General features: G+C 47.2%; 1 protein-coding gene across 1 annotated transcript in view; it reads left to right on the forward strand.

Annotated features, from left to right (window-relative positions):
• Window positions 1–13,917, forward strand: part of LOC119962140 (contactin-associated protein-like 5) — a 1,413,266-nt gene that overhangs the window by 1,037,043 nt on the left and 362,306 nt on the right. Inside the window, exon 14 of the mRNA XM_038790064.1 lies at window positions 1,201–1,357. Within this exon, the coding sequence (XP_038645992.1) occupies window positions 1,201–1,357 (157 nt within the window). The remainder of the gene's footprint in view (window positions 1–1,200; window positions 1,358–13,917) is intronic.

Genomic DNA, 13,917 nt, shown 5'->3' on the forward strand with positions numbered 1-13,917 from the left:
AATGCTCTATGAATCTATGAATCGCTGACAAATTCTAAAAATGGAAACAAAATACTTGGTTCTTTTCTGAAGGAATAGAAATGAGAAATATGTAAAGGCTCTGGAGAAAGCAAAAGAGATTTACAGGATTGATAACAGAACTGAGCAGTAAGAACTACGTAAAAGTAACCTGTTGGGTTTCTTCACTTAGAAACATGAATTTTGAGGGATGGCTGAGGCTTTTGAATTGATTCAGGTTTGATAGGATAAACATAGACAAGGGGCTGAATTCTCCACTGTCATGATTCTCCATTTTTCCGGCAGCCCGGGGAATTCCCGACGGTGTGGGGCTGCCCCACAATGGGAAACCCCATTGACCAGCCGACGAAACGGAGAATCCCGACCGCATGCTGCCCCAGGAATCTGGTGCGGCGAGGCGGGGAAACCCGCCCAAGTGGATTCCACTTGTAGGGGAGTTCAAACCCAGGGCCCTTGGTACATAACATAGTCACTAATAAACCCTATAGGGAAGTCAGGAGAAAACCTTTATCCTTGCAAAGAGTGGTGAGAAGGTGATCCTTGCAACCATGTGTTCAACATCAGTGTGTTTGAGGGGAAGCTAGATATCGTTGAGGAAGTGAGAAATGAGAGGTTAACCTGATAGGAAGAGATGGGGCAATGTATGTGTGGAGCACAAACACTGGACTGAACCAGATGTGTTAAGTGGCCAGTTACTGTGCACTAAATACCAGATAATTAAAACGTCCCGGAGACGATGGGAATACAGGTTCCTGAGTGATGATAAATCACATTTTAATTGTTTTTTTAATGATGAGAAGTTGCATAGAATCGTGTAGCAAACATCATTAAACCAACTATTCAATGGTAATCCTCTTAACATCCGTCTCTTCATGTTTGTTGATACAGTGAAGAGATCATACAATCACAGCTACTTTGTTTTTATTTTCACGTTCTGGCAGTATTCCAGTTTTTGTAATTGCCTGTAAAAGATCTTAAGTGGCTGTGCATTTCATGCTTGAAGTAAGTTTCTGTACAGGATTAATGACGCACAGCTTGTACATCTTGCAACCTGTGTCCGCAGGCAAGACATAAACAGGTTGCGATATTCCATTTTTTTTAACAGTGATTCTTCTCCTCAAAACCTATGCTTGCTTCATGCCTATAAAATGCTGTCAAGTTCTATGTTATATTTTCTTTCAGGAGGGACACCATTGACCTGGTGGATTGGGAGGACCAATGAGAAGCAGACTTACTGGGGAGGTTCATCACCAGGTGTTCAGAAATGTGCCTGTGGATTCGAGGAGAGCTGCTTGGATGCCAAGTATCACTGTAACTGCGACGCTGACAGAGATGAATGGTACTGTGACATTTTGAGACAATAGTGTGTCTTAACAGCTTGAGTCCAATATGTTAGAGTCTATGACCGTGGTTCCAATCATGTGTGTTCAATGTGCTCATTCATGTTTCAATCCAATGGGCCTGAACTTCTGCGACTTGCATGGATCACCAATAGGGGCCAGGAACCTCAAAATGAGCCCTGGTTTAAGTGGAATTCTGTCCCACTTTGGAAGACCAGCAACATTTAGAAGGAAGAATCATGGGTAAATGTTGTAGCCACAAAGGAGTTTCGTGGGTACAGGACCATACAGTTTCCCATGCCTCCCTGGATTATGAACTTCCCATTTAAGGAGGATGTACTTCCTCTTTAAGGGGGCAGGGCTTCCCCTTAACAAGGCGAGCCCAAGCTGCATAAAACCCCTGGCCTGGTTGCAGACCCTTAAAGGAGTGGAGAAGTATTTGGAATGGTATTGTAATAAACATTGTTCAGGAATTTCTACTATCGTCTATGCATCCTGCTTATCGTGGACTCAACAGTAAACCTTTTGCATTTCCTCCCTGTCCCCCATGTTGAGGGGAATACTGGTTGAATTCTTGGGATACCAGGAATATACCTTTACACCTTTGGTAGGTCTCAGTATAACTCTTGCCAAATGAACATGATAAGTACCCTTTTAGCAACGTAGGGTACAATAATGGCCTTGTTGCGCCCGACTTGGTGACACGATAAGACCCTTTCATCTAGCGTTTGGATTGGATTGATTTGTTTACTATCCTGTGTGCCGAGGTGCAGTGAAAAGTATTTTTCTGTGAGCAGCTCAAATAGATCATTAATTACATGAAAATAAAATAAAATAAAAAGAACATACATAATGGGGCAACACAAGGTACACAATGTAAATACATAGACAGCGGCATCGGGTGAAGGATACAGGAGTGTCGTATTAATCAGGTCAGTCCATAAGAGAGTCATTTAGGAGTCTGGTAACAGCGGGGAAGAAGCTGTTTTTGAGTCTGTGCGTGTTCTCAGACATTTACATCTCCTGCCTGATGGAAGAAGTTGAAAGAGTGAGTAAGCCGGGTGGGAGGGGTCTTTGAATATGTTGCCCGCCTTCCCCAGGCAGTGGGAGGTATTGATAGAGTCAATGGATGGGAGGCAGGTTTGTGTGATGGACTGAGCTATGTTCAGTACTCTCTGTAGTTTCATGTGGCCTTGGGCCGAGCAGTTGCCATACCAGGCTGTGATGCAGCAAGATAGGATGCTTTCTATGGTGCATCTGTAAAAGTTGGTGAGAGTCGGTGTGGACATGCCGAATTTCCTTAGTTTCCTGAGGAAGTATAGGCGCTGTTGTGCTTTCTTGGTGGTAGCATTGATGTGTGTGGACCAGGACAGATTTTTGGTGATGTGCACCCTTATGAATTTGAAGCTGTTAACCATCTCCACCTCAGCCCCATTGATGCAGACAGGGGTGTATATTGTACTTTGCTTCCTGAAGTCAATGGCCAACTCTTTAGTTTTGTTGGCATTGAGGGACAGATTGTTGTCGCTGCACCACTTCACTAGGTTCTCTATCTCCCTCCTGTATTCTGGCTCGTCATTATTCGAGGTCCGACCCACTATGGTTGTGTCGTCAGCAAACTTGTAGATGGAGTTGGAACCAAATTTTGCCATGCAGTCGTGTGTGAACAGGGAGTATAGTAGGGTGTTAATTCCACAGCCTTGCGGGGCCCTGGTATTGAGGACTATTGTGGAGAAAGTGTTGTTCTTTATTCTTACAGATTGTGGTCTGTGGGTCAGAAAGTCGAGGATCTAGTTGCAGGGTGAGGAGTCAAGTGCTAGGTTTTGGAGCTTTGATATGAGTTTGGCTGGGATTATGGTGTTAAAGGCGGAGCTGTAGTCAATAAATAGGAGTCTGATGTGGGAGTTCTTGTTGTTGAGAGGATCTAGGGATGAGTCTTGGGCCAGGGAGATGGTGTACGTTGTGGACTAGTTGCAGCGGTATGCGAATTGCAGTGGATCAAGGAATTCTGCGAGTATGGAGTTGATGCGCTTCATGACCAACCTCTCAAAGCACTTCATTACGACTGATGTCAGGGACACTGGACGGTAGTCATTGAGACACATTGCCTGGTTCTTCTTTGGCACCGGTAAGATGGTGGTCTTCTTGAAGCAGGTGGGAATGAGAACCTGTCTCAAACAGTAATAAATCCAGAGTTGTTAACCTTTGATTCCTCGATGATGAGGTTTCAGCAAGCCCAACACCAATACACACCCACACAGGCCAGCGTTCCATCAGCATTCAAACCAGTGACAGAGAAAAGGGCGTAAAAGCAGGAACTGGTGACAAGGTGAAGCCAAGTTTCAGCAGGCTATCAATTGCAGAAGGGAGGGAAGGGAGGAGTAGCGAGGTATTCGAGCTCTGCACCTTTGATGCCCTGAGAGAGACGTTGGATTGTTTACCCTACTGGCTGGGAGGGCACAAGGGGGCAGCATCCCTGTCTCCAAGCCTGGGTTTATGTTGCACTCCAGGACTTGATGACTGTAAGGATGCTGAGCTCATAACATGGCCAAACAGGTTGACTTTGATCCTCCAAATCCTCCCAACATATTCAGAGGGCAGACAGTGAGAGCGGGAGCGATTCCTAGTCAGCTATTTGACGGAAAGACTATTGGAGCCTCTACCATCACTGCCCATAGCTCCAGGCTACAACAAGCATGTAAAAGTGCACCAGTGACACCGCAACTTGGACTCCCCGACAGAACTGGAACACACCTCCAACACCACCCCTCTGGCTTTCTGCCTTTCCCTTTGAAGTTGTAGTTTGGCTCCACTTGGTTTTCCCATTGTGGGCTGACCAAGACCCACATAGAATAAGTTTGAACCCTTATCCTGTCATTACATTCCACGATTCTTTAAATTATATTTGCAGCACAAAACTATGAAAATGAATGTTACGCTATAGTAGTTTAAAATTCTATCAACCTAAAATGCTTCCCCTCCCTCTCAGAAAACCGCTTCAATGGACTGTCACCGACCTTGACACTTCTGTCACACCTAGTACATGTTTGTGACCACTCATGTTCCAGTGTTGTGACTGGCATGGAAAAGGGGCTGAAATAAATGGTAGCCGGAGACACGTCTGTCAGTTGCATCACCTGAGTGTGTCTGCTCCATCGCCTGGGGAATTTGTTATGGCACGTCTCTCGGACTCCATCAGGTGGTAGCACAAAATGTTGGATGTCCCTGTCCGGCCAATCTTTTTTAAAGATCAGGCTCCAGTTCTTTCCCCTGGAATGATGGTCCCAGTTAAATTAGTGCTGTTTTCCCAATTGTTGACAGCTAATTACTACATTCCCATCAGTTAGCTCATCAGTGACAACGAGAGAATAAATGAAAATCACTCTGAGATTATTGGTTCGGAAGTAGCCTCATCCACTTCAGCCAACTGCACCCCTTTCTGGAACACGTCACTACGTCACTCTTGACATTGCCTGTGCAGAGATTCCTTGCTTTTCTTCTCTCATATATCCCTGTTTAAAGAAAATAGCTTGCTAGCGATCGGGATGTCATTTATATGGACTTACAGAAGGGACTTGATAAGGTTACACATGAAAGACTGACCAAAAATGAGAGTGCATCGAATTGCAGTTAACCTATTGACAGAGGAATTGATGAGTTGATGGTGGGGGAGGGGGCGGGGGCGGAACTGGGAGCAGAGATAATGGATATGATCTCAACTGGCAGAACACAACTGGTAGATTTCCCCAGGGAGCTTCCATTTTTATTATATTTATATTGGCTGCTGGAGGAATAGAAAGTCAAATACCCAAGTTAAATGGCAGAGTGAAGATGGGAGCAAAAAGGCTGTGATGAGACTGAAGGGTAGCAAATTAATTTTAAAAATTTTATTCTGTGCTTTGCCTCCTTTTCCTATGAATAGTTGTTTGTCAACAAGTTCACTTTATTTAGCGTGAGGCTTCAGTTGTAAAGAGCAAAGTAAAATTACAGCACAGGAACAGGCCCTTCAGCCCTCCAAACCTGCGCCAATCCAGATCCTCTATCTAAAACTGTCGCCTATTTTCTAAGGATCTGTACCCCTCTGCTCCCTGCCCATTCATGTATCTGTCTAGATACATCTTAAATGACGCTATTGTGCCCGGCTCTCCCACCTCCGCTGGCAATGCGTTCCAGGCACCCACCACCCTCTGCGTAAAGAACGTTTCATGCATATCTCCCTTAAACTTTTCCCCTCTCACCTTGAACTCGTGACCCTTAGTAATTGAGTTCCCCACTCTGGGAAAAAGCTTCTTGCTATCCACCCTGTCTATACGTCTCATTATTTTGTAGACCTCAATGTGGTCCCCCCTCTACCTCCGTCTTTCTAATGAAAATGATCCTAATCTACTCAACGTCTTGGAGTATAATGTTCAATTCTGGTCGCCACACTACCAGAAGCATGTGGAGGCTTTAGAGAGCGTGCAGAAGAGATTTACCAGGATGTTGCCTGATATGGAGGGCATTAGCTATGAGGAGCAGTTGAATAAACTCAGTTTGTTCTCACTGGAACGACGGAGGTTGAGGGGCGGCCTGATGTGAGCTAGAAAATTATGAGGGGCATAGACAGAGTGGATACTCAGAGGTCTTTCCCCAGGGTAGAGGGGTCAATTACTACGGGGCATAGGTTTAAGGTGCGAGGGGCAAGGTTTAGAGGAGACATACGAGGCAAGTTTTTTACACAGAGGGTAATGGGTGCCTGGAACTTGCTGCCGGAGGAGGTGGTGGAAGCAGGGACGATAGTGACATTTAAGGGGCATCTTGACAAATACATGAATAGGATGGGAATAGAGGGATACAGACCCAGGAAGTGTAGAAGATTTTAGTTTAGTCGGGCAGCATGGTCGACACGGGCTTGGAGGGCCGAAGGGCCTGTTCCTGTGCTGTACTTTTCTTTGTTCTTTGTTCTCCTATCACAGCTAGCACCCTCCATACCAGGCAACATCCTGGTGAACCTCCTCTGTACCTTCTCCAAAGCATCCACATCCTTTTGGTAATGTGGCGACCAGAAATGTACGCAGTATTCCAAATGTGGCTGAACCAAAGTCTTATACAACTGTCACATGACCTGCCAACTCTTGTACTCAATACCCCTTCCGATGAAGGAAAGCATGCCGTATGCCTTCTTGACCACTCTATCGACCTGCGCAGCCACCTTCAGGGTACAATGGACCTGAACTCCCAGATCTCTCTGTACGTCAATTTTCCCCAGGGCTGTACTAGAATAACTGTACTTAGCAGAAGAAAGCTCTTGGCAACCCACTGCATTCGGAGACATATCAAGGGTGGGATTTTCAGCCCCCCCAAACCCAACTCGACCCGCCCCTACAGCGCATTTGCCGGAAATGGAGGTGGCCTATAGTTGGCCACCAGCGGGATCTTCACTCCCGCTGATGTCTATTTTGCATGACTTGTACCATCTACAAGATGCACGGCAGTAAATCACCAAGGTTCCTTAGACAGCACCTTCCAGACCCATGATAGCTACCATCTAGATGGACAAGAGGAGCAGATAACTGGGAACCCCACCACCTGAAGGTTCCCCTCCAATCGCTCACCACCCTGACTTGGAAATGTGTCGCCGTTCCTTCACTGCGGCTGGGTTAAAATCCTGGAACACCTTCCCTGACAGCACAGTGTGTGTATCTACACCATATGGACTGCAGCGGTTCAGGAAGGCAACTTACCACCTTCTGAAGGGCAACGAGGGATGGCCACTAAATGCTGGCCTAACCAGCTATGCCCACATCCCTGAAATGTATTTTAAACATCCCAGTTTGAGTTTGGAAAGCCAAATTGTTTGTGTTTTGATCTTTCTGCTGTCCGTAATGTCATAGCAGTGCTTTTAAATAGTTATGGGGCGGAATCCATCTGCCAGGCACATGTTTCTCAGCGGCATGCCGTTGGTTGACAGAAGGATTCTATCTTCTCGGCGATGGTCAATGGACTTTCATATTGTAATAATAATCTTTATTGGCACAAGTAGGCTTACATTAACACTGACTGCAATGTAGTAACTGTGAAAAGCCCCTAGTCGCCACATTCCGGCTCCTGTTCGGGTACACTGAGGGAGAATTAAGGATCTACAATTCACATAACAGCATGTCTTGCGGGACTTGTGGGATGAAACCTGCACACCCGGAGGAAACCTGCGCAGACACAGGGAGAACATGCAGACTTTGCACAGACAGTGACCCAAGCCTGGAATCGAACTTGGGACCCTGGAGCTGTGAAGCAACAGTGCTAACCACTATGCTACCATGAACCCACCCGCACCCACCCCCCGCCCCCCCCGAACCCTGGGAAACCCACTGAAGTGAAAACTGAATCGCTCATGGGCCAGGATTCTCCGACCCTGCACTGGGTCAGGGAATCAGCAGTGACATGGAAAATTCCCGCCACGCTGCTCTGCCGCCGGGACGCGATTCTCCATCAACCGGAGAATCGGCGCACGTCACGCCCGCGCGGTCGGCACGTGGCAACAGTCGGGGGCCGCTGAAAGAGGCCCCTGTGGCGATTCTCCGCAGTCGACCGGCCGAATTTCTGCCGGGCTCAGGTCCATGGCCGCAATGGCCATCCTGGTGGGGGAGGGGGGGCGGGAGGATCAGACTCTGCGGGGGGGGGGGGGGGGGGAGCCTCCGCGACGGCCAGGCCCGCGACCGGGGGCTACCAATCAGAGGGCGCCCATGATCTGGAGGGGGCTTACACCCTTCCGTGCGGTCCCGCTGTAGGGCCCTGCCATGTTACGCGGCGCCAGTACAGAAACGGCCGCCACGTACATGCGTGAACCCGCGCCGGCAGTGCCGGGCCGCGTATCGACGCCGGGGCTGCGTGGAGCACTCCTGGCCCCCTGAGGGCCGCTGAGTCGCTGGGCCAGGAGGCCCGTTGATGCCTGCATGGACCACTCCGACGCCGTGCTAGCCCCCTGAGGGCCACTGAGTCGCTGGGCCAAGAGGCTCGTTGATGCCTGCGTGGACCACTCCGGCGCCGTGCTGGCCCCCTGAGGGCCACTGAGTCACTGGGCCAGGAGGCCGGTTGACGCCTGCGTGGACCACTCCGGCGCTGTGCTGGCTCCTTGAGGGCCACTGAGTCACTGGGCCAGGAGGCCCCTTGACGCCGGCGTCAAAACCTAGCCGGGATTTTGGAGAATCCCGGCCATGTTGTCCGCTCTGCCTTCGCAACTGCTTCAAAATTTGGGATAAAAATTTTGCACACATATTTCCAGTGTGGTGCAATGCAGAAAAGAGGTCAGCATATGGGTTTATTTCTTTCAATTTTTAAACATGTATTGTAAAGGAGACAATTGGTTGCATTCCTCGACCACTTTCAGATTCAGGGCTGTCATTAGAACATAGTCAGTAAGCTTCCCAGGATGTTCCTGCATCTCCCAGCCCCAACCAAAAGCTCGTCACAAGTGAATGTTCCAGGCCATTTTGGAACAGCCAGCAGCATTTCCCATAAAGGGGAAGATTTTTGTCCTCACATGAGCAATAACAGAGGCAGGTGGTTGAGTGCAGAAATATTTGCCACTGGCTGGCGTGCCAGTTTGCTGCCACTATCCTACGACTGGACAACTTTTCCAGAGGGAGGTCAGAAGGGCAGTTCACCAGCAATGCACGGATAGTCGATTGAGATGGATTAATGGCTCATTAACGCCATATGTCAGAGCCTGACTGGAATTTCCCCGCAATGCATCAGGGACGAGGCCATTTGCTTGGAGATGGCTTTCCAGGGTCTGGCCTGAGTGCAAATGCTCCAAAGAGGCTCCAACAAATTTTCCAGGTCCGCATCTGCGGCCACCTTGTGGAGAAATCTCTCTGCTACCATGGTGGTCATGGTGTTGTGGCTATTTATACTTTAAAATGCGCGTAAGGGTGCCTCAGAATGGTTGCCTTCTTGCTTTTGTACTCAAATGGCAGGCTGCTGCTCCTTCCGAGCTGGCGGGACCTCAGTGTACCTGAACAGGTGCCGGAATGTGGCAACTGAGGGCTTTTCACAGTAACTTCATTGCAGTGTTAATGTAAGCCCACTTGTGACAATAAAGATTATTAAATAATTAATTGTGCACTGTGGGGAGGAGAGGGTAAGAGCCTTCAATAATTATGTTGTGGGGTCGGCCGGGGGGGGGGGGGGGGGGGGCGGACGCTGTGAGCCCCAGATCCTTGTACACTGTGTGTGGGAGGGGGGTGGTGAATAAGGGGAGAGCCCCCGATAATTGTGCCTGGGGGAACAGGTGGGGGTGGGGTAGAGCCTCCGCTACCTTTGTGGTGGGGAGGGGTCACTGAGGAGAGTTTCAGGTCAGTCCTGATCAGGGTATGCTTCAAAGATGGAGGCCTGAGCTCTGTGCAGCCGGCCTTGCCTGCTCTATCGGGTCCCGCCTCACCAGACTGACGGCATAAACCACAGTTGTTGATTTCCTTTTGTCAAGACCTGGCCTGAAAACTCAGCGGCGGATCTGGAGAGATTTATGGCCGCTTCCAGTCAGAGTCTGATACACTGACAAATTATTGAAAAATTCCACCCAATGAACAAAATACTTTTCAGATATTTATTTATATTTTTCTTATTGTGTCACGTAACCTGCCTGTCTGTGTATTGTTGAATGGTAGTTTTATGCATGCATATAAAACACAGGAGCAGGAGGAAGCCATATTTATTCATCTCAAATAAATAGGACTTCCCTATGGCTTCCAACCTCATAGTCTCCCAACCCCGGAAAGACCTTTTACCTACTTCCCAAAATCCACAAAAAGGATTGTCCGGTAGGCGCATTGTGTGAGCATGCTCCTGCTCCAGCAAACCTATTTCCTCTCATCTTGACTCCATCCTCATTCCTCTGGTCCATTCTCTCCCCACCTACATCCGGAATTCTTCTGATGCCCTGCGTCATATTGACGGCTTCCAGTTTGCAGGCCCCAACCACCTCCTCTTCCGGTTAGGCACGCTACAGCCTTCCGGTCTTAACATCGAATTCAACAACTTCAGCTGATTAGCTGTACCCCACCTCGACCCCTTTGTTTTGATCCCATTACCTTTTATTTCTTTCTTGTCTTTCTTTATATATATTACCCCCCTAGCTTATCCCCCTAACTTATCCCCCCCTTTTCTTACCTTTTTTCCCCCTTACTTCCCCATTCGCACCCCCCCCCCCCTTTTCTCATTTTAGCTCTCTCCCACCAATGTACCCTTCCCCCCACATCTCCACCTGATACAGCTTACCTTCTGATTTTAGTTTCTCGGCTGTTTGGCTTTTCACATCTTTTATTCTCTCTGGGGACTGCCATTAATGAATTCGCTTATTGTCACAAGTAGGCTTCAAATGAAGTTACTGTGAAAAACCCCTAGTCGCCATGTTCCGGCACCTGTTCGGGGAGGCTGGTACGAGAATTGAACCCGTGCTGCCGGCCTGCCGTGGCCTGCTTTAAAAGCCAGCTATTTAGCCCTGTGCTAAACCAGTACTCTGCTTTAAAAGCCAGCTATTTAGCCCTGTGCTAAACCATTAGCACTCTCTTCCTTTGATTTCTGTGGCTATGACTCATTTTTCATTCCCTCACCCTACAGTATAAATATCTCCCACTGTGCATTTTAACTTTGACACAGAGTCATCTGGACTCGAAACGTTAGCTCTTTTCTTTCCTTACAAATGCTGCCATACCTGCTGAGATTTTCCAGCATTTTCTCTTGTATTCCTCTCAAATCTGTCCTGTAGAATTTGTCAATGACACCTTTCATTGATAAACCTTTCATTGAAAACTGCTGAAAAAGAACATCGCTATTTCCTAAATCCCAACCTGTCTGTTGTATCCTTTGAACTGTTCGGATAAGTTGATTTATTTGCCTTCAAGTGGTTGGTCTTTGATTCCTCTCTCCGTTCTCTCCTGTGTCAACGAGTCCAACTTCCCCCCTTTATCCCCATTGCCCTGCAACTTTTTAAATTTTCCTATTCAGGTCGAAAAATACTATTTAACCTGTTTCTGCTACCCTTTCAGACAGGGTACTCGAGATCAAAACAATTTAAATACTATGAAGGATTGTATATTGCCGGCTCAGCGTTCAATGTTCGAACAACATTCGGCAATTAAAAAACAGCTCGCTGGTGCTGACGTTAACGTCATTTTTTCAGGATCCAAATCACTTGAATGTATTCAATAATTCCACAGTAACCCATGTGAGGTGCTAATATCTGATTAGAATGTAGACCCGCTCTTCCAACTTGTTACAGGCCATGTAAGATATTTCAATTTGCTTTGTAAACTTCTAATTATCGCCTTGCATTTTTCTCTGAAGCATAATCGTCTCTAGTTTGCGGAGAGGGAAGTGGAGCTAACGTTTCAAGTCTGGATGATGCTTTGTCAAAGTCATCCAGACTTGAGGCGTTAGCTCCCTTCTCTCTCCACAGATGCTGTCAGAGCTGCTGAGATTGTCCAGCATTTTCTGTTTTTGTTTCAGATTCCAGCATCGGCAGTAGTTTGCTTTTACCCTCTCCAGTTTGTTTAGGGGAGATGGTGGCGTGGTGGTATTGACACTGACCGAGTAATCTTGCGGCCCGGCTAATGCTCTCGGGACATGGGTTCAATTCCCACCACGGCAGCTGGTGGAACTTAAAATCAATTGATAAATCTAAAAAATAAATCTAGCCTCAGTCATGGTGACCGTGACAGGCTATCATTGATTGCTGTGAAAACCCCATCTGGTTCTTTCATGCCCTGGACTGTAAATTCTCTGATTTAGGGAAGGAAGCCTTGCACCGATACCCTGCCTGGCCTGCAAGTGACTCCAGACCCAATGTGCAAGTTAGGTGGGTTGGCCATGCGAAATTGACCCTAAGCATCCAAAGATTAGTTGGGGCTACGGGAATTACGGGGATAGGGTGGGGTATTGGGCCTCCTTCTGCACTGTAGGGATTCTCTGATTCTATGATCCTATGGATGTGACAACTCTTAATTGCCCTCTGAAATGTGCAGCAAGCAAATCAGTTCAAGGACAGTTAGGATAGGGCAACATTAAACGCTGACCTTACCAACTGCGCCCACATCCATAGGATCATAGAATCAGAGAATCCCTACAGTGCAGAAGGAGGCCATTCGGCCCTTCAAGTCTGCACCGACTCTCCAAAAGAGCACCCTACCTATGGATGTGGGCAATTAAGAGTTGTCACATCCATAGGATCATAGAATCAGAGAATCCCTACAGTGCAGAAGGAGGCCCAATACCCCACCCTATCCCCGTATTCCCGTAGCCCCAACTAATCTTTGGATGCTTAGGGTCAATTTAGCATGGCCAACCCACCTAACTTGCACACCTTCAGTCTGTGGAAGGAAACCCACACATACACGGGGTGAATGTGCAAACTCTACACAGTCACCCAAGGTCAGAATTGAACCCAGTGCTAACCACTGTGCCGCCATTTAATTATCAACAAGAAAAATTCAAGGAAAGCATTTAATTAGCAACTTTCATGGCCTAAGGATGTCCTAATGATCTGTTTCAGCTGCTCGCAGATAAATACTTTTCAATGTAGCTCGGTACACGTGACAATAAACAAATCGAATCCAATGCTTTACAGCCGATGAGTTTTCTTTAAACTATAGTCACTGTTGTGAAACAGTCAATTTGCGCACAGCATGCTCCCACAAGCTGCTACATAGATTATCTGTTTCAGTGTCCACTCTGTTGAAGAGAAATACCAGGCAGTATCAGTCACTGATGAAGTCAGAGATAATGATGGAAGTTTGGTGAAACATTTATGGCTCAAAGTGTGATTTCAGGTAAAGCTGTTAAAAGCAGACAGCCTAGATGGTAAAGAACGGTATGGCCAGAAAGTGGATTGATGAAGTTAATAGATTAAAAGGGAACAAACTGTCCTGGACTTACTGGTTGCCTATATCTTGTTTTTGTGAGATCCATACATACGATTCCAGTCACTGTTCAAACATATCCTTCAAGTTCCGCAACCTTTAGGAATTATTTTACTTCAGCCATTAATTGATCAGTTGTGAAGCATCCACAATCTCCCGCTGCTTAAACCTAGAGGGAATAATGCAAGATTTACCAAGGATTTGAAACTGTAACACTTTCAATCAAACATTCAGACATGCCTTGCGGCCATTAATCCCTGATAGCCAACACTGATGCTGTTGGACATGTAATCTTTAATGCAGTGATTGAAATGGTTACAAAGATACAATGCGAAAGGCTAGTGTCATTTTAGTTTACTTCCATTACTCTTGTAACATAATTAAAGTGTGTAGAGATTTTGGTTCAAGAGTGTGTTTGAAGGTCAGCCTTATTTGTGGGCGATGGATGATGTGGGCCGAGATCTTCCGAGCAGCGGCAGTGATAGTTGGGGGGTCGAGGGAGGGTTGCATGGAGGTTTGAGGGGGTGGGGGATGGGGGTGGGGCCTTACGTCAGGGGAGAGGACTGCTGGGGCAGTCAGTTGTGCATTTACCCAGATGTTAATCTCGGTTTTAATCTGCCTAACATTTCCTGGGCAGCTACTCGGGTAAGTAGAACATAGAACAT

This window comes from Scyliorhinus canicula, chromosome 2 (assembly GCF_902713615.1).
Source record: "Scyliorhinus canicula chromosome 2, sScyCan1.1, whole genome shotgun sequence".
Lineage (NCBI taxonomy): Eukaryota > Metazoa > Chordata > Chondrichthyes > Carcharhiniformes > Scyliorhinidae > Scyliorhinus > Scyliorhinus canicula.